At 42.9% G+C, this 27607-nt stretch overlaps 1 protein-coding gene across 2 annotated transcripts; it reads left to right on the forward strand.

The window, feature by feature from the left end:
• The first annotated feature begins 1115 nt into the window (after positions 1 to 1115).
• Positions 1116 to 27066, forward strand: ric1 (RIC1 homolog, RAB6A GEF complex partner 1). 2 transcript variants are annotated; one of them, XM_034546207.1, is made up of 27 exons: positions 1116 to 1933; positions 5700 to 5807; positions 13575 to 13654; positions 14442 to 14549; positions 16103 to 16248; positions 16507 to 16643; positions 17333 to 17421; positions 17859 to 17947; positions 18743 to 18887; positions 19013 to 19061; positions 19371 to 19610; positions 19703 to 19915; positions 20055 to 20093; positions 20382 to 20492; positions 20743 to 20832; positions 20928 to 21088; positions 21830 to 21968; positions 22071 to 22187; positions 22654 to 23061; positions 23216 to 23527; positions 23772 to 23930; positions 24590 to 24726; positions 24846 to 25126; positions 25432 to 25644; positions 25772 to 25949; positions 26057 to 26245; positions 26643 to 27066. In XM_034546207.1, the coding sequence occupies exons 1-27, from the start codon at positions 1793 to 1795 to the stop codon at positions 26956 to 26958; spliced, it is 4395 nt and encodes a 1464-aa protein (XP_034402098.1). In that variant the 5' UTR covers positions 1116 to 1792; the 3' UTR covers positions 26959 to 27066. The 2 variants fall into 2 exon arrangements, with proteins under 2 accessions (XP_034402098.1, XP_034402097.1); XM_034546206.1 differs by having other exon boundaries at positions 1793 to 1933; positions 17330 to 17421.
• The last annotated feature ends 541 nt before the right edge of the window (positions 27067 to 27607 follow it).

Consider the following 27607-nt stretch of genomic DNA (forward strand, 5'->3'; position numbering starts at 1 on the left):
CCAGGTGGGGGCAAACTGCCTACCCCAAGCGAAGGAGTTCAAGTATCTCGGGGTCTTGTTCACGAGTGAGGGTAAGGTGGAGCGGGAGATCGACAGGCGGATCGGTGCGGCTGCAGCAGTAAAACAGGCGCTGTACCGGTCCGTCTTGGTGAAGAGGGAGCTGAGCCGGAAGGCAAAGCTCTCCATTTACTGGTCGGTCTACGTTCCAACCCTCACCTATGGTCACGAACTCTGGGTCGTGACCGAAAGAACGAGATCTCCGATACAAGCGGCCGAAATGAGCTTCCTCCGTAGGGTGGCCGGGCTCAGCCTTAGAGATAGGGTAAGGAGCTCGGACATCAGGGGGGAGCTTGGAGTCGAGTCGCTGCTCCTTCGTGTTGAAAGGAGTCAGCTGAGGTGGTTCGGGCATCTAGTCAGGATGCCTCCATTAGAGGTTTTCCGGGCACGTGCAACTGGTAGGAGGCCCCGGGGAAGACCGAGGACACGCTGGAGGGATTATATCTCCCAGCTGGCCTTGGAACGCCTCGGGATCCCCCAGAATGAGCTGGAAAGTGTTGCGGGTGAGAGGGAAGCCTGGGTCGGCCTGCTGAACCTGCTGCCACCGCGACCCGACCCCGGATAAGTGGGTGATAATGGATGGATGCATAATGGATGGTATTTCTGTATTTTCGACTAAACGATAAAACAAGCTATCAAAACATAGTGTGCCTTCAACTCTACGGTGTTGGGTTTCACGCAGGCGGTAATTCTCGGGTTCTGCAGGGTGAAGTGTGAACTTGCATTATCTCTACTGACCAGCAGGGGGCGACTCATCCGGTACAAAGAAGTCCGATTGTATGAAAGTCTATGAGAAAATGACCCTACTTTTCACTTATTTAATTCCCTCAGTACACATTGTACACTTGAGTTTATAGTCTCAATCGCTAGTTTCAAGTCTTCTTAAATACAGCATAAAGTTAATTTAGTAAATGATGGTCCCTTAGAGTACAATACACAATCAAGCCGAGTACGCAGTAGGTGGGCTTACAGTGATTGACAGGTTGCTGCCGCTACCAGAGCCGTATACGGCGTCTCTACGTCATTCCTCCACATTTCACTTCTGTTTATTGGTTTAAAAAAAAACAACATGGCGAACCCATATTCCAAGATGGCGACGGCGAAATCGCTGAACTCTTACATCGGCAGTCCACAAATCAGTAGGTGACGTCACGATGACTCCACTTCTTCGTCTACGTTTTCACTTAACCGAGTGCTGACGTCAGGTGACAACACCATGCTAAAGTCTCCGTCCTGGCCAATCAGCGTAGAGTCCTACCGACTCTTGTAAAGATGGCGACGGCGAGCAACAGAGGAGTGAAAGCTGGACGCTTTACCGTTATTAAACACCGCTGGTTCCGACAATGTGAGAATTGATACAGCAGCGGGAGCGAAAGTTAAGCGACACGTTTGTCAGCAGCAGTGAGCTTTTTGGAGCTGCGCGCCGTGCTTTTTGTTTTCGGTTAGACTGCCGTTGCCTTGGATAGCTCATTAGCTTCAACTTGGAAAGCGAAGGCTAGCGCAGAGCTAACCTAGCTGTGTTGCTCCACCGGCTGCTGGGAACTCTGTAATACACTCTGTAATACATTCATGGCTTGAACCGGACTGCATGTGCATATGTAAAGTTTTAATTTGTACAGAAGCGACGCCCATGACTCGTTTGGATTAAACACACTTTCGGGAGGAATACGGGTCACCGACGATCTGGCATTGCGACACTGCTTGTTGCGCCAAGGCGAAGTGAGTTTTTGCCGTCATGTATTTTCTTACCGGCTGGCCCCGGCGGCTGCTTTGTCCGCTGAGGAGCGAAGAGGAGCCCTTCCACATCCAACCCAGCTCCCAGAGGTTGTACTTCGCCGTCCTGTCAGAGACACAGCTCAGCATCTGGTTTAGTCGGGTAAGTGTAGTCAACCAGCTGTGACTTAGAATCAGCACGGCTAAGGAGCCCAGCTGTCCCAACAAAAACAATGCGTGCGGAGCGACATTCGTTTTAACTTATGTATGGTGCACATCATTTACGTTTACCCTGCTTCTTCAGATACAACCACCATCAGTTTATTGTCACTACTGCTTGTCAATCATGTCTGTCTGCATTTAATGCATGTTATATATCGGATAGTAAATACACACGGAGAATAGCATTGGTGTCATTAGTGATGAGCCACTAGCACGTTTTTTAAATTACACAGATGACAAGTAATGATACACATCGTACGAGTGTGATGAGCCTAACGTTATATCCGTGTACGTGTGCCTTTCGCAAAGGCATAGTTATGTTAATAGGGGTTTACATGTGTCGTCCCTCCCATTTACTCCCTCTTTCAAGACAAAGGCTTGTTGATGGTTCATCCTCTGAGTAGTAAGAACTGAAGTTCACCTGATGAATGCTTCTCAGGCAGAGGTGTGAAGTGTAAACTGGAGTTTCTCGGGTACATTAGTACTTTTGCTGACAATTTTATTTTTTTCAATCACCCTGCCTCAGAAGAATAGGACAAATATTAATCTATTATCTTCAATTTTGTTGAAAACAAATATTGACTGAACGCATGCTGTGGCAGGTTCTTTCGGGCAGCAAGATATGTCATTTTGACAGAGTTAAATGATTATGTTAACAATCGTGTCAGTCAGCACATCATTTGATCATTATTTGATAATACAGAGGCAACGTTGTGTACTGACCTGAAAACAAAGACAGCATGTGTACGGATGAGTTATAGCTTCTCTAAACGGACTCCATCTGAAGGCCCATGTGGACTTGCTCTCTCTTACTATGACAGTCTCTTTAACAATTTACAGGTATTTACAGGTACTCTTCAGCCAAGGTCGTAGTCAGTGTGGTTTTAAATCATGACTTGAAAATCATGAAAAATGGTCTTGTGCTGTAACTGGTTCTCTTAATAAATCATATACCATTTTAAGCACTTGTGTCCAAAATAGCTGGCGGAATTGATTCCAATATTTGTCCAAGAGTTGCTGATCTAAAACCTAGAGACTTGTGTTATCAGGTGAGGGGTAACTTCATAAACCTCTCATCTGTGCAAGCTTACCGGAATCCGTGTCTGACTTGGGAGGAAAAACTACAAAAATCAATAGCAATACGGCAGAAAATAAGAATTTCCTGAACAATGAAACAAATCATCAAGTTGACAACCGTAAAAAAAATATAGCAGAGTGACTAGAAACACTCAGAACTCGCAGTCGGGTCTAGGATAAAGACTGTCAACTGACACAGCTTTAAAGCGATGTGTGAGACCGTGGCAGCTACAACAGATGATATCTTTGGTTCATCATTGTCTCTGTTTATTAATTTGCTCTTAAGATATTTTAACTTTAACAACAGGGTTAATGGGGAACTCCTGTACCGTGACAAGTAATCCAACTAAAATGTTATGGAAAGGCTGAATGGCTCATTAAATGTGTGGTGATTTCCCATTCAGCACTGTTTCACCAGCATCTAGTATTAGCAAAGTCCTATGAAATACCAAGTATAGGTCTGTGCTGTGAACCCACTTCCCACTCCAGCCCTCAGTTGTATGAATACATCAGATTCTGCCATTCTGATATGGAGAGGGGCTATTTAATTTGAGCACATTGCTTACAGTGTTTTGTGTTTCACGCAGCTGTTTTGTGTTTCACGCAGCTATTATATTATTGAGGTCTAGCAACAATGGATCAGGGTCACTATTTACTTCCTGAGGCCCACACAGGATGTGACCCTGTTTTCCTTCCCCTCTTTCTGAATAACTTTGCCTATTTGTGAGTATCAATGAGAAGTTCAGGAAAAGGTTGGTGTAAGGAATGTTGATTGGAGATTGATATTCACATCTGTTCAATGCAATATGCCATTTCAGCGCACTCTAGGCCACCCCTTCACACAAATGGGTTGTGGAGAAAACGCACATATGACAACCTTGACCATATATCAATACAATATTGAATTGGATATAGTGAGTAATGGGTTATTGTCGTCATATCAATATTGTCCTTCACTGATCCTGACTGTCACAGTTATGTAAAATCAGCCTTAGTGTATCAAAATATATATTTTGATGCTTTTTTCACATCATGTCCATGCTATTGTTATGTTAATTAGTGAATGACAGTGATGTAAATCTGTAATTTCCACTCCGGTTTCTTGTCCCTGTTCTCAGCCATCATTTTGTCTTATCCTCAACCTCGGCCAGTGCAGCCTGGGCCCAACTAGTTCAGTCGAGGCGCTATCACCTAGCCTTGTAGTCGTTCTGTTCTGTCGTCCTGTCACAGCTGTGTGGGAAATCAGGATGTCTAGGAATAGACAACGTGTGCGCGCATAGTTGTGTGTGTGTAATTATTTACACTCCCCTAGGATTTCATTAGTTACACCAACTGACTGCATGTGAATGTGGTCAAGCACAGGAAACTGCAATGCAGCATAAATAAACTCCAGTGCACTGTAACTTTGATTGGGATGCAACATATTTTTCCTCCTGTGTACGTTCGATCACAAGTGTAATCCTACAGGCTACCTCAAGAGTGATCTTTCCTTTTAACTTACAGAACACCTCGTGAGTTTGTTGCGATTGTCATCTGGAAATTATTGCAATGAAAAAGGTCACAGGGGATTTCTCTCTCGGTTTCCGACAGCAAGTGTCACCATTGCCGGTGTCATTGGTATTATTAAGATTTCATGCTACGAGAGGCACACTATCGGGCTGAAATACTTAACACCTGCTCTCTCATTACGGTGACACTGTTCGAGGTCTAATGTTGCACAGCTGGAATTACATGATATCTTTCCCTGTTTGTTACCTGACATGAGCCATTCAGTGAGTGTACTCTCTCGGTTTACCTGTAATGTCAAAGACTGTTAGTCTGAAACAGTCTGTGCTTTTAGAATTGCATTAAGAAAGACTATACAAGTTTATAATATGAATGCACCATGAATACCTGGAGGGGATTTCCACTTGTTGTTGAATGACTCAAGAATAAGGCTTTGCCAGGGGTTTAGGTTTCTGGTGTTACTGACTTTGTTCCCAGTGCTCTTAAACAGCTGTTTTAACACCTGACAGTTTTTGGTTGAAGTACCGGTAATGCGTTTAGAAATCACAAGTCACTCAATGTTTATTTGACTGCAGATAAACATACCATGCTCATTGTTTGTGGTGTTATATTAAAGATCAACCGGTGGTAATGATTTTGTTGTGATCCAGACAAATATCTGTCGATGTGATTCATAAGTAGAGGCGTGTTAAGGTTTTCAGTTTAGTTTTTTTTCATGTTGCTGTGTCCAGAATTCCTATTAAGTTACTTTGAGATTGCTCCAGCAGTCTCATTATTAGAATTTTAGGATTATACGACTGATGTATTGATCCAATAACAATGGCTTTTAGTTGTAATCTTGGTTTTAGTTAAGTCAGCGCCTAAAGAAAGCTGACAAATGCGCTTTATAATTTCCTTGAACTCAAGCAAATGTAAACCAACAGCTCAAAACCCAAAGATAGCCCGTTTACTGTGTTAAAACAAGTAGCAATTCATCACATTTTAGAAGCAAGAATCATTAAATCAATCTCAGGTTGTTGTCGTTTTCATTTTTGGTTATCATATGTGGCAGTCGGATGTCTGTGACGTTCAGTCATTCTAAAGTGCTAATTTCTTTTTACCATATCCCTATTCCCTACCCACAGCCCAGTGTTTTGATAGTCAGCTATATCGAGTCTGCGAAGGCGGCTGCCCAGTTTGGCTCCTACCAGAAGGCAGAATGGAAACCAGACGACTCCATGATCGCTGTGGCGGTAAGTACAGCACTGCACCAAATCATCTCATATGATATAAGCCCAATGTCTTATATCATGTCCTCTTAGAATAAAGCACATTGATAACTTGTATAGTTACTGCAAAAATGGTGAAGAATTCAAAAAGAGTGACATTGTTGTATCATTGTTCACTCCACATGAAGTGCTGACACACTGGAGAAAAAACTATCCTCACATGTCTCACATCAATAGAAGTTTAACATTGTATCATGGATAAGTCAACAACACTATGATTACTAATCAATGTAATCATCTGTTGATCTTTTTCTCCCTGTCTCTCATCTCTCTTTCTGGTTTTCTTTCTCCTTTCTGTCACTTATCACTTTGTTACCACTTTGGTTTATTGCATGTGGAGTTTCAGTCATTTGGTAACGGATGCTTTAGTAATCAATCCCAGAGGATACATGGATTGTATCAGGAACCATCCATTTGTTATAGACAACCACAGAAGCAGCTTCCTTGTTACTGCAGTGCATCACAGTCGAAGGGGCATGAAAAATGCTCCAAAGAGAAAAATTAAAGTGTGGCTGCACTTCTCTCGACAGACTTTGTCCTATTTTTGCTGTTATGCTGAGTTATGCAAGGAAGGTATTCCTGTGGCGATGAGAGCGGACCTGAAACAAGTTCCCTGAGCTCTCCACAAGTTGCAACTTCATTTCAATCACACAGTCTTCCAAAGCAGTGAGCAATGAAGTGACATCAGTGTGTAAAGTTAGATTTATTAGGTTTACAAAATAACTAAAGTTTATGGAGTAAATGTTGGCCACTTGATCTGTCTATTCTTAAACCATCGTAGGAACACTCAACATCTGTTTCAAGCATCATTTCTTGGCACATGCTGTGTGTCTTGGTACATGTCATTGAGAGATCAACCAGGAGTATTTCATTAAAGTTTTTTCTTCAATCATAATTTATGATTTCAGCAAGTAGTCAGATTTCCTTCCTTGGGAAACTGTTGGGAACCCTGGCTTTACTGTTGGTTTGAAGTGCGTAAAAGAGGGAAAGTATGTATGATTCCTGAAGTTAGACATGCTTTGACTAACAGTCATCACTTCAGGTGAGCATCTTGCAGAAGTCTGCATTGTAGCTCCAAGCTTAATGCAGCTGGAGTACTGTGGCTATTTACAAAACTATTCAAGCTCTGTGGTGCTTTAGGCAAATACTGCAGTATTTGAAGGTGTACTTTGTCACTGTTTAAGTTACCATCAGTTAGGTTTAACAATGGTCAGGCATGAGAAAACCAAAAATGACTTTCTACAGATTAACTGCACCTGGAGGAAGCTCAACTTACTGCCAAGATGGCAGTAATACAGGCGCCTGAACAAATTGATCCATAACATTTTGAGATAATATTTGAATGCTTCAGTTACACATTACTTCCTATTTAAGGTCTTGTCACACTTCGTCCTGTGAGTCAATCAACCCAATCAAATGATTGCACATTTCAACTTGGATGGATTAACTTCACTGTCAATCCTATTTTGATGTATGAATTTGTAATAATAAGGTGAGCATCAGTCCCCTTGGCCCTTGAATCCTGACCTCGTTCCTAACAGGGAGCTCAATATTGGGGAACAGATTACAGCAGCCTGAAAGGATCTAGCTACCTCAGCTCTTTTAGGAGATGAAGAGGGCCTCATTTGTTGTGTGTTTTGCAGATCAATACACATTTACCCGAATGCTGAACCTGATGAGGGGAGAATGCACAGTTTTAAGCCTGTTTAAAAAAAAAAAAAGAAGCAATTATGAAGTATCTTCCCCCGGATCTTCCTTCCTGTCATTACATCCCTGCCTTGTGTAAACTCTCTCAAAGGACCCACGACCCAAAAAAATATGCAAATTACCAGCCCACAAAGCTTAAAAGATGTGTTTTTTTAAATATTCATGTTCATTTCCATGGAGATGAAATGTTCTCGCCTCCATGTTTCTTTACGTAAGCCCACACAAGCTCACTGATGTTAGTTTACTCACACTGTCAAGCTTCCAGTTGGATCATCAAATCGTTTGCACTTCAATTCCCTGAACATATTGATCTCTTATGAAAATCTATAACATGAAACTTTGATAGTGTTGTGTGTGATTATGTTTACGTATGCCTGCTGTTAAAAAGAAGAAAAAGTCAACATTTCCACATTGCTTTAAAGAAAAAAAAAAGCACCGCTATCCAACATTTATTTTACAACACAGGTTCCACCGAGGTTGAGAGCGAAGTATAATGTGTTCAGAGAGAGACGGTACGTTTTAACACCCTCAGGGAGGAGAGTGTCCCTGAAGGCAGCAGAGGACACCATGGCTGGCTTTAATTAGCTGCTCTTATTTATTTTCAGGGTTGAATATAAATTGTTTTTATCAAGTGTAATCCTTGATAACGAGCCCCGTCTGTGTTGAACTAATGTCTTAATGCATACTGTGAGCTCAGAAGGAACAGACGGATGCTGCAACTGCCGTGTCAAACAACTTCAAGCGCACAAAGAAGAGACTAATTAAGTTGACCGGTGCAGCTTGTCTTTGTTTGACTGAACTAATGTTTCTCATAATGATAATAATCATTACTCATGATTGGTAGCTGAGTGCTCTGCAGCTAAAATAGTTGTTTGAAGCAAGTGTCTTGTTAAATAATCTCACACAAAGCAAGTGCCCGAATCAGTAGATGACTCAATCGGCTTGCAAAGGGCATGTGATCAACAACACACGGGACAACCGCCAAGATACATTTGTATAAAACCTGCCCAATTTAATATAATCCAGGTAATGTAAGTGAGAATAGAAATCTGTCCATGAATAATAAGCTAACGTTTTCATCACCATATCTAATTAGTGGGATAACCACCCTCAAGTAATGCGGGATATTGTATTACCGTCTTACACATATCGCAGAACCAGGTTAAATCCTGTACAAATGTTTCTGTTTTGTGGTTTCGTCATTTCACAATTAATGAGCCACAGCATTTGGTTTCTATTTATATTATTTCAATACTTGAAATGAGCTAGATCAGAGTTTCTCATACATGCACTTGGACATTCAGCATATGGCTGCTTTATGCAAACAAATGTATTTATTATAAGGAGGGATGTAAATTAATTTGTTCTGACCTGCATCCAAGAAGTCACGGTTTAATTTTTTTAATTATGTGTTTGATCAAATACCTGCGTCCAGCTACGTGTTTTTGTAAACACTGCCATGAAATACTGTCAAGGACAGGCAAAGCTGTTTAGAATGCAGTGTGGCAGAGAGCGATAAATGTTTCTCCCAAAACACCACAGCTTGTCCTTGAAGCCGTTCTGCTGAACGCACTATATCAGGTGTTAAAGGGGCTACAACACACAGACTCGCTGGTTTATTGTCAAATTGAATGTTTTAGAGCATTCTAAGCAGAAATTTAACTTTTTTTCTTTTTTTAAATAGTGGTACCCTGGTCAGTCCTCAAAAGTCCAGATAGGGCCCTATTTATTAGTCAGTTGGAAAAACAATGGAGACGTTTTCTAGTGTTGTCATGTAAATGCTTTAACTGCCACTCTGTGTCAAAAAGAAATGTAATATTGGTTAAAATAGTGGCATACTGTAGCTTCAACGTAAACGTATTGTGAAATAATAGCACGGTGACCTCTCTCGTTGTCCGTCTCTGCCCCCTCTTTCTCAGTCCTTCCTTTAATCCCCACCTCTACTGAAGCCAAAGTACACATGAATGAATGCTGTGAATGTGTCTGTGAAAGCATTGGGTCAGACTGTCCCAGGCCCACCCGGCCAAACACAACAGGGAGCAGGTGGAGGAGTTAAAAATAACAGGGCACACACTCACTTCCTGGACTCCACAAACAGAGTTCAATTCTGAATCATGGGTATTACATGTTAATATAGGGAGGACTGACTTTATACCTTTGTAAGAGAGAGAGAGAGAGAAGTATGTTTAATTCTTGTGGGAAAAATGTGTTGACTGGAGCAGCAACTGTCACACCGAAATCCCTCTTTCATGCCAACAATGCTGCTGCCCAATGTGAGCTGCAGCTCTAATGACAATTAAGCTTTCATACTCTCATGATCCCTTTGTCCTCGACGATAACTCGACTTTAATCAATTAATTTAATAAAATCTGAAATGGCCTTTGAGACAATGTTTTTGTTTTGTGTGATGTTTTTACTTTGCTTTCAGGTTTAGTCTTTTTTGACACTTTCACACAGAAATTGTTTCGGGCACAACAAACTTTGAAGGAACAGACGTGAGTTTCTGTGTTCAGTCTCACAGCACTTAGTGGAAGTCAAGTCATAGTGAGATCTATTAACTAGAAACTGCTTTTACTACCCGAGTTTGTGTTGCATCTTCAAACTTCCTGAAAAGTCAACTGGGCAAACAAGTAACCTGTAAGGGTAAAATGTAATGTAATGTTCCAAGGTGGCTCACCTTGAAGAGCTGGCCTATCCGCAGCAGCTGGGGTTCGAGTCCGACCTGCAGGCCCTATGCTGAATCTCACCCCCTCTCTTCTCCTTTCCATTCTCAATCGGTCCTATCTACCAAAGGCAAGATAGTGTTACAAAATAAAATGTATTGCTGCAGACCAAGCATTGTCATGTTCTTTGCAGTTTGTTTACATTTTTCATCGATCTGTTAAAAGAACTGTAGAAAGAGTGGAACAAAGCCTGGAGTGAACAAACATTGTATTCTGCCTAAATAAGACCAAAACAACGTTTGATGGCTGTGCTTGAAATAGTGAATCTGTTATCCTTTGCACCCACAAATATACAGTGAATTCGGTGAGGCAGTCAAAAAGTGTTGCCACGAACTTGGTTAAGATCCACTGAGGAAAACTGGTCTTAGTCCACAGCAGACGTGCCCTGAACCTCTACACCCTTTCACACATGGCTTTTACTCCATAAATGCTGTGCCAAGTTAAGATGCGGTGTTTTTCCACCCAAGCACACAGACGGTTACGATGACATGCACGTCTTACATTTTAAGCTATATGATGACTTGACGAGCTGCATCTCCAAGAAGCCATACCTTTTCTCACCCTCATTAGCATTGTAGTTAAGTGAGCAGACTTGGAGCAGTCAGGGACTGCAGAACAATAAAGACCAGCGTTGCCCAGGCAGGCAGTAGTTCTCGCTTCAGCAACCAGCTGTTTCCCAGATGTTTGGCTGCCCACACACCCTGCAGACCTTGAGGCTAACGTAATCACCCTCATAAACCATGACCCGGACTATCTTTAGCCGAGTGTGTAAAGGGTGCATGAGTAACAGCTAAAGCGAGTGAGAGGGACAGATGTGTTTTTGTGTGGCAAGAAAGGATCTTCATACAAAGGAAATACTTCATAGCATTTAGCTCTTGTTGTGTGTGTGTGTGTGTGTGTTTCGGGATCTGTCCGAGGCCAAAATGTCCTCTGGAGCTTGTTTAAACATGCAGAAAAGAGCCCCCAGGACGCTATTACATGGTGTACAGCTTTCTGCTGACTTGCATGTCTTTCATCCTACTTGCGAGCCTGAACTAGAGACTTTCTTCTGTTTCTATTTGCTTGCGTTTTTACAGCAGCATTAAGTCAATCCTTTGATGTCCGTTTCTTTCAAATGCAGCATCAAGTCGTAACATTTAGTTTGAATAGCGTAGAAGTGCTAACGGAAGAAGAAGTGTTACGTGACAAGAGCTGAAGCCCTGTTAAGTCCTGTAATTACAGCGGCATCCATTATGTGCCTCATGTACCGATTGACTATGCATATGTGCCCACAAGGCTATTATTATAAATAAAGTTATTAGGATAAACATGTTGAAGCAGGACATCATAAAATGCATCTGTTTGAATTAACAAGGTTTCATTTATTCCCTCACTTAGACTTACGAAGGAAACCAGGCTTATTAATTAAATTCCATTTTTTCCAGTTTTGATATTCAGCTCCAATTGTTGCCATTAATGAAGATGAGAGAGAGAGTAGACCACGTGTATATGTGTTTCGTAGAAGGGTAAAACTCTTATTGGCCTTGTGGTCCTGTATCTGCAGTGGAAACTGAGCTGGTCCTGCCATCACTCATTTCTAGATCCTATTTTGCAGGAGCAGAAAGACTCTTGAGTAGCAACGACTGGTTCAGGAGCTGCAGCTTTTTTGGTCAGAAGGCATAAACAGAAAACAATTTAAACTTCTTCCCCACATTCAGCCACTGGGTGCATCTTGCCTTTTTTAATCTTTGTGCCTGCTTGTTTATTGAGCTTTAGCTGACAAAGAACAGGCGTCCTGCCTCTTCCTGTATCATTATCTCTTATGTCCTGGAGACATGGGGCGTATCTCACTGTGGCCCTCTCTGTATCTCCCATCCCTTTCATCAATGGTTTTTCAGGTATCTGATGAGATGAGTTGTAGTAAACATGATCCATAGTCCTAGGTTGCTAAATAGTTCCCCCTCATCCCTCACATTTCCTTTTTATGAGTTCCTCCTCTAGGAAAGAAGCTGTGTCTGATTTTGTGAATTTGTGGGAGGGCTTCTAGGATTTTAGACTTTGAGAAATACTTCAGAGTGATGTGAACTATCTTTCAATCTTAATAGTGTGCCACCACCTTTACATACATTTTGGAAATGACCACAATCAGTTAACTTTGTTCTCGTGATTAATATCAGCCCACAAAATTACACAATATGCTGATATGCTCAAACCTGTTTGTCAACGTGTTTCTTTTCACATTAAGATATGCACTATTTGAAGGATAAAAAAACGCTGTTTGAACTGCTTGATGTATATTTGATGCATGCTGGAGCTGTGTTGTTGAGCAGTTTTTGCCGTTTTGTAGCTCATCTGCAGCTTTGTGGAGCTCCAAGGCTGTGGATGGGTTTAGTCGAGCTTCTTGTTGCTGGCTTCTCTCTGTCTCTCTCTCGCTCCTGTTTGGGGTTGTCTCATTGCTGTGGTGATATTTTTGGCTTGCTACTAACAACATTGTCACCACACGAGAGAAGTGAAGGGTTACTTCAGTGTGCTTCCACCAACTATGAGCAAAACATCACCGTTCAGAGAAGCACAACTGGATAAAAGACTGGAAATAGGAGAATAGGTTGTTTGCGCATTGATCTCACTGTGGTAATGCTGCAGAGCCACCGAGAACCAAAGTCTTTTTATATGCAGTCATTGTAAAGCATTCACATCACTGCTGACAGTGGAGTTCAGATCAGGTTTCGTGTCATGTTTCAGTCTACAGGCTCAATTTCAGCCATTTCCCAGACAGCATTGTGTGCGTGTAGTTGTGGAAAAAGTGCTGTTGCAAAGTCGTACGCACAAACAAGTGGCTACTATTTTTACATCACCGATATTGTGAGCTCTTTTACAGAATGGCTTGAAATGCTGACACATTTGTTTTTGAGCATCATTATCAGTAACGGCTCAGCCTGGTCAGGATTGGGCATTACAGGAAAATGTCAACCATCGTTTCCGGGCAATACAAATATTTGCTAAACCACAAAAGTACTTGTGCTGCAAATATTATCCTTATTAGGAGAAATAGAAACACATGAAATAAATACCAGTCAAGACTCTTTACTGACTGATGATGATATACATATATTTTTTTTTTTCTTCCCTCTCTCTTTTGCTACAAAAAAGTAAATAATAATTTATAAAAACGTGTACATTTCCATAATTTTTAGTTCCTCCTCTCTGAAACATGTTATTTGTATGTTCTCAGTGTTCGACACTCTCCGTCTCTCTGTATGATAATCAAATTGTGGTTGATCAACTATATTTATATGTTGTTCTCATAATTCTCTGTTTTTAGACTGCCAAAGGCTACATCCTCTTGTTTGATGTGCTGGGTGGAGGGGAGGACAAATCCCTCTATGAACCGGTCTATCCAAAGTGAGTACAGCACACATTTAAACTCTCAAACACATTGATAGACAACACATTGTAAGTAACTTGTAAGTTAGCAGAGGGGGCTGAGCTGAAGCTTGCTGGGAGGCTACACCAACAACAAATAATTTGTACCCTAAAGACAATGCCATTTAACCAATATTACTATTATTATTATTATTATTATTATTATTATTATTATTATTATTAACCATGTTTTATCAGTCTAGTTACCTGGATCTGCTTGGGGGTTTATATGCTATAGCATATTTACAAGAAACGGCAACACTATTTATTTTCAGTTTGAATTAGTCAGTATTTTAACTTGCTTGTTATTACTGCAAATGACAAATTAAAAGGACATTGCTGGTTATAAACAATTACTAAATAGATTTATATGAACATGCGTCAGTTGCTTTTTTCCCTTCGGGATGGTTTGCTGTACGTCTCGTTAGCAATCATCGGGCAGCTTTCTGTCTCAGCTGGTTAACAAAACCAGCTGAGACAGAAAGGGCTTGCTTTTCTCTCTTCCTTTTCTAAATCCTTCTGTTACTGTGCTGTGTATCAAGTGTGCGTGTCATGTGTGTATGTGATGTTTCTATGCTGGTGTGTCTACAGTGTGTGTGGATGTGTGTCTTTCACATTCCTTGACAGCATACCGGCAGAGGTCAGGCAAGTCAGGGCGTATTCAGTTTCCTTTTTCAGCTCCGATTCGCATTTTGGGATTTCAACAGTTTTCTTCACACATCAGTAAAATGAATCTGTGCATTAATGTATTTGTTTGTTTGCACAGAGGAAGTCCTCGTGTGAAGGTTACCCCCGGTTACAAGGAGGAGCAATGTGCCCCCGCTTTGTCTTTAGAGATGAAGAAGCCGGTGGATCTGGAGGCCCCTATAACCAGGTAGGATCCTCTTATCTCTTTCTCTTCTCTCTCACTTTGTGTTTCTTCCTGTTGTGTCTGCACATCTCCCTCTCCCTCATATAGACAGACGCCAGCTCCCCTTCACAAAGACCTACACACACTGAAACCACCAAAATAAATGCTGCTCACTGTGTATCTATATGTGCATGCTCTGTAAACTAAGAGAGAGCCCTGTTAAGTACTGTTTTATTTTGTATCTACCCTCCCCTTGGGTAGGTTTCACATTTTTATAATATACACTGCTCACGCAGCTCACTAGTGGATATTTAAAGAATGTCCTCCATAGTTAAAGCTGTTAAAAGTGACCCACAGCATCTGTGAAGGGCATTTGGCTCAGAGTGAGACCTTGAAATATAATCTTCTTCCTCTCATGGAAAGGCAACATTGGCAGTGAGGCTGAGGCTCAGTGAGAAGCTAAACTCCTCCACACTAAGTTGAAAACACAAAGGCCTGTAGAGAGAAATGCATGAATCTGCAGAGATGGAGGGGCGTCTGTTCCCATGTGCCAGCGCTGCGTTAGTCTGGCGACGTGTCCAGGGTGTACCCCATTTTCGCCAGTGAGATTGATTGCTTCATCAGCAACATAAGAAGATAGTTGGGGGAATTCGTTCCTTCACAAATATACCTTGTTCACTGTTACCTTAGAAACTTATGGTGGTTTTCAAAATTATTTGTTAGAATATTCATGATGAGAAGAAATAACCCAAGCCACAGAACAACACTGAAGTCTGTCAGACAAGAGCCACTTTACCTTTCTCCTTGTTTTCTCCTTTTGTGGTAGTTCAGTTTTTGCAAATTTCAGTTATTTATTTGTTTAGTTTTTCCCCTTCCTTATTATACCCCCACATCCTCCAACTTGACATCTTTGTATGATGAGTGACAAGAACCTTTCTGCTCCACTTTCTTTTTGTCTGTATTTTAGTTTATTTTGTGTTTATGTCGTCTGCATCTTTCATGTCCTCGTGTTCATCTGTCACATCTCCAATGTGTGCACTTGACAGAGATTACAGGGTAGTCATATGAGTGAGAGCACTCACATTTTGAAGGCACATTTTGATCGCAGGAGATGAGTGGGTGTCTCCTGCTGTGAAACTGCAGAAGAAGTTGTTTCCTCCCCCTCAGTTTACGTCCACTGTGTTTGACACCCGCAACGTCGGCTTAATTTATTTTGTTTGGATGCCTGCTTTTCTCCTTTTTGGTTGTCTTATTGTGCCATCTTCAGTTTTAAACCTGTCATACTTTTTGAAACACAATGAAGCACTTTACGCGCACAAACGCACTGTTTGTCCCCTTGTGTATTAGGAAACAGTGACGGTTGGCATGGGCATCTATGTGGCGTCATCACAGCTGGCCAGTAAACGTTTCGGGCCCCAGTCCGCGGGCACAGCTGGATGACTAGTCAACTGTTTTCTAACACTGCTGTTTGTTATCTCGTTCCCACTCTTCCAACGAATAGTCCCTGCCTGTTTTATCTTTCCTGTCTGTTGGACCTCAATGCTAATTTCTGTGTCGTTTCTTCTTCCTCCCACCAGTCTGCGGTCCCTTCAGGAGGACTTATTGGTCTGTACCACAGACGGCTATCTCCACGTGCTGCACTGGGACGGGCTCGGCAGCAACGGACGCAAGTCCATCTGCCTCACTACAATCCCCTTCTCGCTAGACCTGCAGTCTGCTCGAGGTTAGAGAAGGCCCACACAGCAAAACACAGGGGAGGAGAGCAGGCTTGATTCTAGTTGACAGTGAAAACAGAAGTTTCTTATGCTGGGAAATACAACATACATGTTTATTACAAGGTTTGACTGTTGAACTATTCAAAGTTGAGTTATTTCAAATAACACAACATAAAGACACATGTTTGGTTTACAACAGTAGGGCAAAACTTCAGTTCCACATTCAGTTTTTTTGTTTCATAGAGTAAGTGTGTGTGTGTGTGTAGGTGGTCCCTCTCTAGACCTGGAAGAAGTGCATATCCGTTGTATGGAGTATTGTGTAACCCTGGACGGCTTTGCTGTGGTGCTGAGTGACGGACGGCTGGGCTTTATCACACCCCTCAGCAACACCATCACCGCAGATGTAAGAATACTCGCACACACTGCCGACGTTAAAACACACAAAGTATACAGAATGGCCAACAGAAGATTTAAAACCCAGATATTCAAACATGTATAATAGTTATTGCATTGAAAGGCTGATGACAGTCACTGATTCTGCTTTTGGCTTGCAGACAGCCATCAGTTCTACAGCTTATTTCATCAATATATATCAGCATATGGCAATATCTGGCACCGCGACAGGGGAACCATCACCACCTTTTTGTTTGTCAAGCGCAGTATCTTTAATTAATCATCATGATCATATGATTTAATACAGCTCACGGCCATTGCTTTATCTTAGTAGATTTTAAACAGTAATGACTGAATCTTTAATATATCTATTTGAGCATCTACAAGGACCAGAAAAGGGAGCTCACATTTATATTTTGGCAAGAAATGATGGCGATATTCTTGTAAATTTGGAAAGTGGATGGTGTTGACTCCATCAAGATATAAATATTATAATAAAATCGTGACCACGCTGCTAATGTGTGTTTATTCTCCGCTGTAGAGTTTATTTCGATTTATCAACATTTTAAAGTTAAATTCAAGTGATGCGTTTTAAAGGAAACAGCAGTTAAAACATGCTTTGCTGACCTGCAGCTGACATCATCAGACGTATTCAGTTATTTGTAATTAATAAATGTTTTGTGCGTGTGTGTCCAGCAGCTGCAGGGCGTCTGGGCAGCAGATGTGAATGATGGCACCTGTGTGGCTGTCAACAACAAGTACAGACTGATGGCCTTTGGCTGTGCCGGGTACGTGTTTTTAGCTGTTTCTCTGTCCAAGTCTTTACAATACAGTGTTGGGTAGAAAACCTGGGTGAGGTGTGTGTGTGTGTGTGTGTGTGTGTCTCTCTGCATCCGTGTGTTACAGAGACGGATCGTTGTCCATGTGGTGTGTGTCCAGTGTGAGAATCTGTCAGTTTGTGTTTGCCGAGGCCTAACTCGTGTGTGCTTGTCAGAAACTCCCAATGGATTGTGCAATCTGCCAAGTTGGACTTTCTCCCCCCCCCCCCCCCCCTTTTCCAATTGCACAAAACACAAATGTTTTTGATGTTGGTACAGAGCTATGTACATGTGTGTATTCATATATATGTTCAGTCGACAAGTTTCTGATTGTGTGTTATTACACAGCTTATTTTTCTCTTAGGCAACACATTATGACTGTTGAAGTGTGTTTGTTTTCATTACAGCGGCTCAGTGCTGGTGTACATGATAGACACCACGACAGGATCCATGCAGCTCTCCCACAAACTGGAGCTCACCCCAAAACACTACCCAGGTGTCACAACTTATGCTCCCCATCTCTCCCGCTCCCTGTTTTTGTCTCTCTCTCCTCTATTTAAATGTCTCTCTGCATCACACCCCTGCACAAATTCATCCTTAAAAAAAAAAAATGTCATTCCTTCAGCTGTCCCTTGGGTTCACATGCCCATGTTGGTGAAATCTGTTTCAGACTCCTGTAATGGGATCTAAAGCCATAGCTCCCCCTAGTGGAGGAACTGCCATGAAGGCCAATCACCATTTTAACAGTGAATGAGTTTCTAGGATGTTTTGAAAAATATTGAATTGAGGCCTGAGAAGGTTTTTAAGTCTTGAATTTAATGTACAAAAGTCGCAAATATTTTCTTTTGTCTGTACTGTTTCTGGGAATCTGTGTTGCGAGTGTTAATTTAGCAGAGACTTTGGTTTCTCTGTAAAATACAAATCTTAGCCTTAATAATTGAACACTTGGCATCATCTCAAACACACCAAGATGATCCAAAGGATTATTTAGTTTCACACTGTCTCAGAACTTGAAAAACAAAACGCACGTTCCCCAGCTATTCCCTGAGTTTTCGCAGATGATGATGTCACTGCAATATCAAGCACCGTCATTTATAAATTAATAAAAATGTTCAGAGGCTATCCTGTTATACAGAAAAGCACAATATCATAGGATTCAGTCCCAAATATGAGAGAACTTCATTGCACCATTTGCAAAAGCATTCACTTAAAAATAATTAATTAAATAAATACAACTACACCTAAAGCCTTCTGAACCCTTCTAACCTCTCTGCACTATTTGCCTGTTCAGACATCTATAACAAGACGGGCCCAGTCAAGCTGATCTGCTGGTCACCTGACTACAGCGTTGTCATGGTTACATGGGAGTGTGGCGGCTTATCGCTGTGGAGTGTCTTTGGAGCTCACCTCATCTGCACTCTGGGAGAGGACTTTGCGTAGGTGGACACACCACACACACACACACACACACACACACACACACAAATGCACTAGTACACACTTCACACTTCATTGAGTGCAACTTCATATCACCATTTTTCTTGTTTTGTCCTCCCCTCAGGTATCGCTCTGATGGTACCAAGAAGGACCCTGTTAAAATCAGCTCTATGGTAAGTGGATTTATTTGATTCCGTCCCACCCTTTACATTTTAATATAATAATCAGTTGGCAATGTTAAAAGCGCACATGTGGTCATGTTAAAATTTATTACCTTCTTAATCCTGTTATTTACAAGCAAATTGCTATCCATTCAAGTGGAACAGAGGGAGCACACAGACTGTAAACAGTTAATTCTATTCCAATTAAAATAATTGGACTTTTGCATATTCTCCACTCATTGGTAGTTTACTTGTTGCATGCAAAATATATTTGTGTTACCATTGTGTGCATAATGACTGCCTTCCACTCTGCTTTTCCAGACCTGGGGAGCAGAAGGCTACCACCTATGGGTGCTCCCTATCAAACAAGAGCGGAAAAGGCAGGATGAGCAGAAGCAGCAGCAGCAGGAGGAGGAGGAGGAAGAAGAAGAAGAAGAAGAGGAGGAGGAGAAGGAGAAGGAGGAGAAGGAGGAGATGGCAACACCTCCTCAACCCTCCCTGCAGGCCGGCATACTGCAGTTCCAATTCATCAAGAGTGCCCTGACAGTCAACCCCTGCACGGTGAGAGAAAACGTATGTCAGGTTTGTAAATGCACACATACGCAAACGCACACATTAAACATTCATACTCTGTTCCTATGTTGACTGTACAGAGTAACCAAGAGCAGGTGTTGCTCCATGGTGAAGACCGCCTCTACCTGACCTGTGGCGACCCCTCGCAGGTCCAAAGCACATCTGACACACAGCCGCACACACACATGCATCCACACGATGGCAGCCCGCTGCACCATCCCCCCGACCCCGACTCTTCTCTCTCTCAGGGACTCAGCACTTTACTGGGACACAAGCACTGGCACGTGGTCCAGGTAAGCATGCATGCATGATGTTATCACACCGTGTTAGGTTGAATTCATGCAACAGTGACCAGAGTGTGTGTATAGTTCAAGGGATTTGAACTATATTGGATAATCTTGTATTTCTCATCACCTTTTTGTATTCTTCTAGATTCACAGCACATACCTAGAGAGCAACTGGCCTATACGGGTAAGAGAATGTGCATCTGTGCTCCGACTCGAGGAGCTGCTATATTCCTGAGTTTACAAAACAGCAATGTTGACAAAGCAAAATAATTTAGCTGTGTTCACATAAGCAGAATGATCCTTATATAAGTGTAGGAACTAGAGAAAGTCTATATATAATTTAGACTAACATAGTTTTTCCTTCTCTTCTTGGAGAGCTTGAGTTTGCTCTGAAAAAGTAGCTGTTGAGAGTCTGTAAAGTTCATTATTCGTCTGATAGATGGCTATTCAATCAACAAACATGACTTTTCAGTTTGCAGCCATAGACACAGCAGGCCAGTGCATGGCTGTAGCAGGGAGACGGGGCTTTGCACACTACTCCTTATTCACAAGGAAATGGAAGCTGTTTGGAAACATCACTCAGGTATGTGACATTGTAGACTGGAGGATAAATAACAACATGTAACCCTCTCTAAATGGCTTTGTGCTAGTTAAATTATGTCCAGAGTGATCATGTTGGTAATTATCTCCACTTATCTTGAGAAAGATCTGCCAGAAATAACTTAAAATACAATAAAGATGTTGTGTAAAGTGTTTTAGGGTCAAGTTGTATTAGTTTAGTGTTGTTGACGACGAGGTAAACATTGTTAGTTTGTGTGTTTGCGTCTCTGTAGGAGCAGAACATGACGGTGACGGGAGGTCTGGCTTGGTGGAAGGACTTTGTGGTGGTTGCCTGTTACAATTTTATTGACCAGCAAGAGCAGGTAAGACAGAGGCACCACTTGTCATAAATTCTGTTATTTATATCTAGTTAGTCTTGTTGCAACATTTCCTTCTTTTCTCTCTCTGTTGACACCAGTTGAGGCTCTATCAACGCTCATCTAACCTGGACAATACCTATGCATCTGTCACTAAACTGCACTCGGACACGCTGTTGCTCAACGTCTTCAGAGATCTGGTCATCCTGTTCAGAGCGGACTGCTCCATCTGCCTCTACAGCATAGAGAGGAGGAACGACAGGTGGGCTCCTCTGTACACACATTACATATCCAGTCTAAACTTCAGAGCTCCATATCACATATCTGACTTTGAGCTTTTCCCAGGATAATCTCATTTGTTTCCACTCTGCCAGGCCTTTTTTTTATGAGTACTGAGTAACAGTAGGGATGATGTGCCAGATAGATTTTACACCCTTAACCTTTGTCCACTGTTTTTTTTTGTTTTTTTTAAGTGAGAATTGGCTAAAATTCTCTGGTTAAACATGATGCTGTTCAGCACACTTTCTTTCTTTCTCGCACTCCAGCACCAGGGAAATCCCTTACACCAGTAGTCATAATAGTATTAGGTAATGGTGTTCCTCAGCCAGGTTTTGCCTTGGGAAAAGAGGCTTTTATTAACTAACACCCATCACATGACAGAACTGCGCCTCAACGTTACGTCTTTGACGTGTGTTACGTCGTCTTGTTTTAATGAACAGACTTAGGCCAGCCCCTTAACCTTTAAACTTTGTTAGTAATGTAAGGCTTTCTTACCACAGTAATGGAGCAACCTTTTATTTCCAGTGAGATACATTGAATAAATTGAATTAAGGAACCCAGCTAAATTAAATATTCTGCTTAGATTTTTAGCAATAAAATGCTGTTGCCTATCACACTGAAAGCTTTTTAAAAATACATTTTAGAGTTAAAGTCCTTAGATTCTTTGTCTTAGTTTGATTTGTGTTTTTTACAAGTCATGATATATATGTTTGCCTCCATTCAGTCCATACCCGACAGCCAGCGTGGAGTTGTTGCAGGAGGTGTCAATGTCTCGCTACATCCCTCACCCGGCCCTCGTGGTGTCCGTCACACTCACCTCTGTGCGCACAGAGACTGGCATCACATTGAAAGCCCCGCAGCAGGTAACAACACTAACATACACACACACACACCGACTGACCTCGACTGCCTCTATAGGTGCATGTGCACTCATGTTTTTTTGTGTTTGTGTGTGTCCATCTTAGGCCGGCATGGCAGAGAGCATCATGTTGAATCTGGCTGGCCAGTTGATCATGCTGCAGAGGGACCGTTCAGGACCGCAGGTACGGGAGAAGGAGACGCCTGCTAACAACAAGAAGCTGGTGAGTCCAAACAATAAGCAATGCAGTAGTTACATGGTGTCAAGTTACACTTGTGTGTAGTGCACCAGTGCTTCAAGAACTTATTTTTTATTCTTCCTGTGCTCTTGCGATAACAAAATACAGGGTACTATATTAATGTCTTCTTCAGCTTTACAAGTAATTCAAGTTGTGCAATATTTAACCATTATATGTACGCTGCCCAGCTCAGGGATGCTGGCCTTGCAAGCTTTACTTGAGCAGCAAGTTGTATCAGATCTGTAGTCTTTGGTTTCACTGGCTCATTGCAAACATTGTTAAATCTTCTTTTGTCAGCATTAACCACACATCAGCACTTTCTGAAAGATAATGTAACCGTTGGAGTTAGTTATATTATTTGCACAAACCTTAAGCAAATAAAGTAAGTGTATGTTGTTTTACACTGTTATTATTAAATCTCTATCACACTTTTTTTTTGTTCCTCTACTAGCTACCATTTTGTCCCCCGGTGGTGCTGGCCCAATGTGTGGAGAATGTGTGGACCACCTGTCGCTCCAACAGGAAAAAGCGCCACCTGCTGGAGGCCTTGTGGTTGTCCTGTGGTGAGGCTGGCATGAAAGTCTGGCTGCCGCTGTTTCCCCGAGACCATCGCAAGCCCCACTCCTTCCTCTCCAGGCGCATCATGCTGCCTTTCCACATCAATATCTACCCTCTGGCTGTGCTGTTTGAGGATGCCCTGGTACTGGGAGCAACCAATGAGACTGTGCTCTATGATGGGATGCAGGGCTCCTCTGAGCCACTCGAAGCGCTGTTCCCCTACTGCACTGTGGAGAGGACCTCCCAAATCTACCTCCATCACATCCTGCGGCAGTTGCTGGTTCGCAACTTGGGTGAACAGGTGTGCAGAGCTTAGTAAATGAATGGTGGCAGTATTGGGGGAAGAATGAACACAACTACACTTCATTCACATAAACTTTAGTCTTTAGTCAGCACCTGTAAAGTAGTTGACCTGAGTTGATTCTTTCCACTCCTTAATGTTGTCTCTCCCCCAGGCTTTGATGCTGGCTCAGTCATGTGCCTCCCTCCCCTACTTCCCTCATGTCATGGAGCTGATGGTGCACGTCGTGCTGGAAGAAGAGGCCACATCTCGAGAGCCCATCCCTGACCCTCTGCTGCCCACTGTGGCTAAGTTCATCACAGAGTTCCCCCTCTTCCTCCAGACCATCGTTCACTGTGCCAGGAAGACAGAGTACGCCCTGTGGAACTACCTGTTTGCCGCTGTGGGAAACCCCAAAGATCTGTTTGAGGAGTGTCTCATGGCTCAAGACCTGGACACAGCAGCCTCATATCTGATTATACTGCAGGTAGTGACACACTGACACATATTCACTTAGCTTTTCATAGCATAATGCTGGCATTATCAGACATAATCAGCCGAGGACGGAAGTGTAAAAAAGTGTCATTTAATAGTCCCAGCAAAGAGAAAATAAGTTTTCATACCTGACTAATTGTGATCAGGGTCATGATATCATAAAATGCTCACACAGTCTTCATTTGTCTCCGTCTCTTCCATCTGTCCTTTCTTCTGTCCCGTCCCTCTCTGTGAAGAACATGGAGGCTCCTGCAGTGAGCAGACAACACGCCACTCTACTCTTCAACACAGCGCTTGAGCAGGGCAAGTGGGACCTTTGCAGGCACATGATCCGATTCCTCAAAGCCATTGGCTCTGGGGAGATGGAGTCTCCGCCCCCAACACCCACCACTCAGGTGAGAATTTAAAACAATCTCTTCAAATATTTATTTTCTCTGCTTGCCACTTTTATAGATATTGGCCAATGAAAAGTTACAAGCAACTCCAATAATCTGATTGTTTCTCGCAGCTGGTTTTAGATCATGTCCACCAATGAAGGAGGACTTTGTCCAATTTTTTTCCATCTCATTGTCATCCATGCACATTGAAATGCCAAAACTAAAATAAATTCTCCATCCACGCAATGACCCAAAACCGGCAAATATATTAACATTATAGAATGTTTGCAGAAAATCTGCTATTGTTTGCCAAGTATGGATGGGAGGCCAAAACAATATCGGACAATATCAGTAATTTAAATGCTGTCCGTTAGACATGAAAATTCCTACTGTAAGACCGATACAAATATAGTCATTAAGGATGCTGACAACTACTTGAAAGCACACAAGAAATGTGTGTAAATTACGTTTCATAACAATTTGTCGTAAAGAGATGAAACGCAGCAATTGGCCATGCTTGATCTCGGTCTGAAACCCCATCAGGCTTTGTACCCATAAACATCATACTCTTAATCAGGGGTAGCCCACCTGGTGCCCGGGAGCACCTGGTCCCCCTTTAGTTGGCTCTCGGTAACACCTGCTGAAAACAGGAAACAGTGAACTGTGTATCTCTTTAGGAACCCAGCTCAACCGGCGGTTTTGAGTTCTTCAGAAATCGGAGCATCAGTTTGTCCCAGTCGGCAGACGCCATCGCTACGGGCAAGTTCAACTTGCAGAAGACCTTCAGTATGCCTTCTGGACCCTGCGTTAAGGGGTATGGACACACACACACACACACACACACCCATACCTTAACATCTAAATACCTTAACATCTAAATCTTTCCACATTTCCTTCCCTATCTCTCCTTCGTCCTGTGCTGATTCCTGTCAGGCGGGAGGCGGAGTGTGCAGAGAACATGTATATTGACATGATGCTCTGGCGCCATGCCCGACACCTCCTGGAGCAGGTACGCCTTCGTGACCTCGGTTGCTTCTCTGCACAGCTGGGCTTTGAACTCATCGGCTGGTTGTGTCGCGAACGAAACCGGGTGGCTCGCGTCGAGGATTTTGTTTCTGCATTGAAGAAACTCCATAAGGATTTTCTCTGGCCCTTCCCTGTTATTCCTGGAGGAAGCATCAGCTCGCCTCTGAAGAACGGACGGTGTCGCACAGGTGAGTGACGGAGGATTCAGGCAATACAGGAGCTGGTTAGGAAACCTTGAGGAGTCTGGTTTACAGAATAGTTTTTTTTTTCTTTATTTTTGTTGTTGGTTTTACACGTCAGACATCACTGAAAGCTTTGAAGCTTGAAACTGATTAGTGGCAGATGCAATATATTTGGTGGTGGGGCAAAAAGATAGACATCAATAAGTACATTATTAACATTAACATGTGAACTGGGGTTTCTTCTGCCCCAGTTCGCAATACTTGTGGCTCTATCCCAATATTTCATGGTGTTTTTTTATTGTTACTTTAAGTGCTGAGCACTCGGCTGTTGAAGTCCCAGTCAGCTGACAGCCTGTTGAACAGCGACATGGACACAGCTCCCCCTCAGGCAGCTTCTGCCAACCACACCTGGCTGGATGGGCTCGGGCAGAGGCCCAAAGACATGGACACGGCCTCTTCTGCTCATTCCAGCCAACACTCTCCACAGACACACGATGCTTTCCTCTCTCTGCTCACCAACAAAGGTAATCAGAATTGAACGGTTTAATCCCTGCCTAACTACCAGTAGTCACCAGCTTTCAATAACCTTCCAGACATGCCATTGTCTTTTTTCTGTCTTATTCCTCCTCTTCCTTTTCCTCATCCCTCCAGTTGAAGAGTACAGCGTCGGCTCTGCTACAGATTTGACAGAGACCAGCTCAGTGGTGGATGGTGATTGGATGATGGTTGATGAGAACTCCTCCTCTCTGAGCCTGAGCCAGGCCGAGTTGGAGCACATCTCCATGGAGCTGGCCAACAAAGGCCCGCACAAGTCACAGGTGCAGCTCAGGTGAGATGACATCACTTAGGCTCACTTCCATGATCCCACTGCATTGCTTTGATTCAATGTGAAACCAAAGCCAGTACTTGACAGCCCCGCCTCTCTGTTTCCTTCAGGTATCTCCTTCATGTGTTCATGGAGGCAGGCTGTCTGGAGTGGTGTGTAGTGATCGGTTTGATCCTACGGGACGCCAACGTCATAAAGCAGGTGCTCGGCTTCCTGGACAGCCCAGAGGTTCCCCAAGACACTGTGCAGAGTGTCAGAAACGGCTTACTGGCTGTCGACACATGGGTCTCCACTGATTGGTGGGTGCAAAATGTTGTGTGTTTTATGCCTCTGCGATGGAAAATTATGTTTTTTGGGTTATCTGTCTGTACATTTGTCCGTCTGTACATCCTTCCCATTCTTGTCAACACGATACGTCAAAGAACGCCTGAAGGGAATCGCTTTTAATTTTTGCACAGACTCCAATACTTTTACATTTATTTTACATACTATTCTGATATTTTCTTTGGACATTTTTTATGACATACTGCATACATTGTTTGACTTTATGTTTGACTATTCTATGATATTTGTTATCGTATACTATACTATATTTTATTGACACACTACTGTGACATTCCTTATGACATACTATTACATGTTTTAACATACTCATTTTTAACCCTCCTCTCTTCCCCCATCTTGTCTTTTTTCCAGCCTCGGATACAAACCATTTCTGAACCTGATCCAGCCACAGCTACAGGATCTGATGGATTCAGCAGCTGAGCAGGTGCAGCCTGAGGCCTTCCAGCCCAGCAGCCAGAGCTCAAAGCTTGGCGGCTCCGAAGGGCTGGGAGGTACTGCGGTACCACGGCCCGAGGACAGTAGGGGAGTGACGGCTCCGCTGGGCCTGGCCCTTCCCTCCCTCGAACCCGCCGGAAATTTCCCCCGTCCCCCCTCTGAAGATTGTCCTCCTGAACAGACAGAGGAGCAAGGAGACGAGGAGGGAGCCTACGACTGCACCTTGTCCTGAAGCCTGGAGCTTCCTCTGGACTCAAACCTGTGAACTCAAGGGAAAGAGAGGAGGAAGCAGCAGCAGCAGTTGCTTACTTAAAATACACTCTATTTTTTTGTGTGAACCTGTGCGTGCGTGCGTGCGTGCGTGCGTGCGTGCGTGCGTGCGTGCGTGCGTGCGTGCGTGCGTGCGTGCGTGCGTGCATTTGTGTGTGCGTGGGCATAGGAAGTACCTCTCCTGCAGGTTCTTACATGGGTCAGTATTATCCACTCTTCAGATTTGTTTTGACTAGAACTCGTGTGGCTAGAGAGACGGACCACTCAGCCAGTGACGGGATCCTGTCTGATGGTACTTCTCTAACAAGCCACAATGTCACTTTGTGCGGTTACACATCATGTTGTGGTGTTTGGAAGCTGTAGACCAGCACAGGAAAGCACCAGGCTTTTAAAATGTTTTTATTTCAAGACTGATGTTTTGTGCGCATAACTTTAGTTTGACACTCGTTCAAGTGCAACTGGAGACTTTTTTTTTTCTCTTTGTCCAGACAAAAAACTTTCAAAGACAACAATATCCCTGAGTGTATTTGCATCGGCATCATGCCACATCGCTAAGCAAAATGTAGAACGAAGTTCGAGACATGAACTATTTACAAGATGCTCTTGTGTGT

This window comes from Cyclopterus lumpus, chromosome 12 (assembly GCF_009769545.1).
Source record: "Cyclopterus lumpus isolate fCycLum1 chromosome 12, fCycLum1.pri, whole genome shotgun sequence".
NCBI lineage: Eukaryota > Metazoa > Chordata > Actinopteri > Perciformes > Cyclopteridae > Cyclopterus > Cyclopterus lumpus.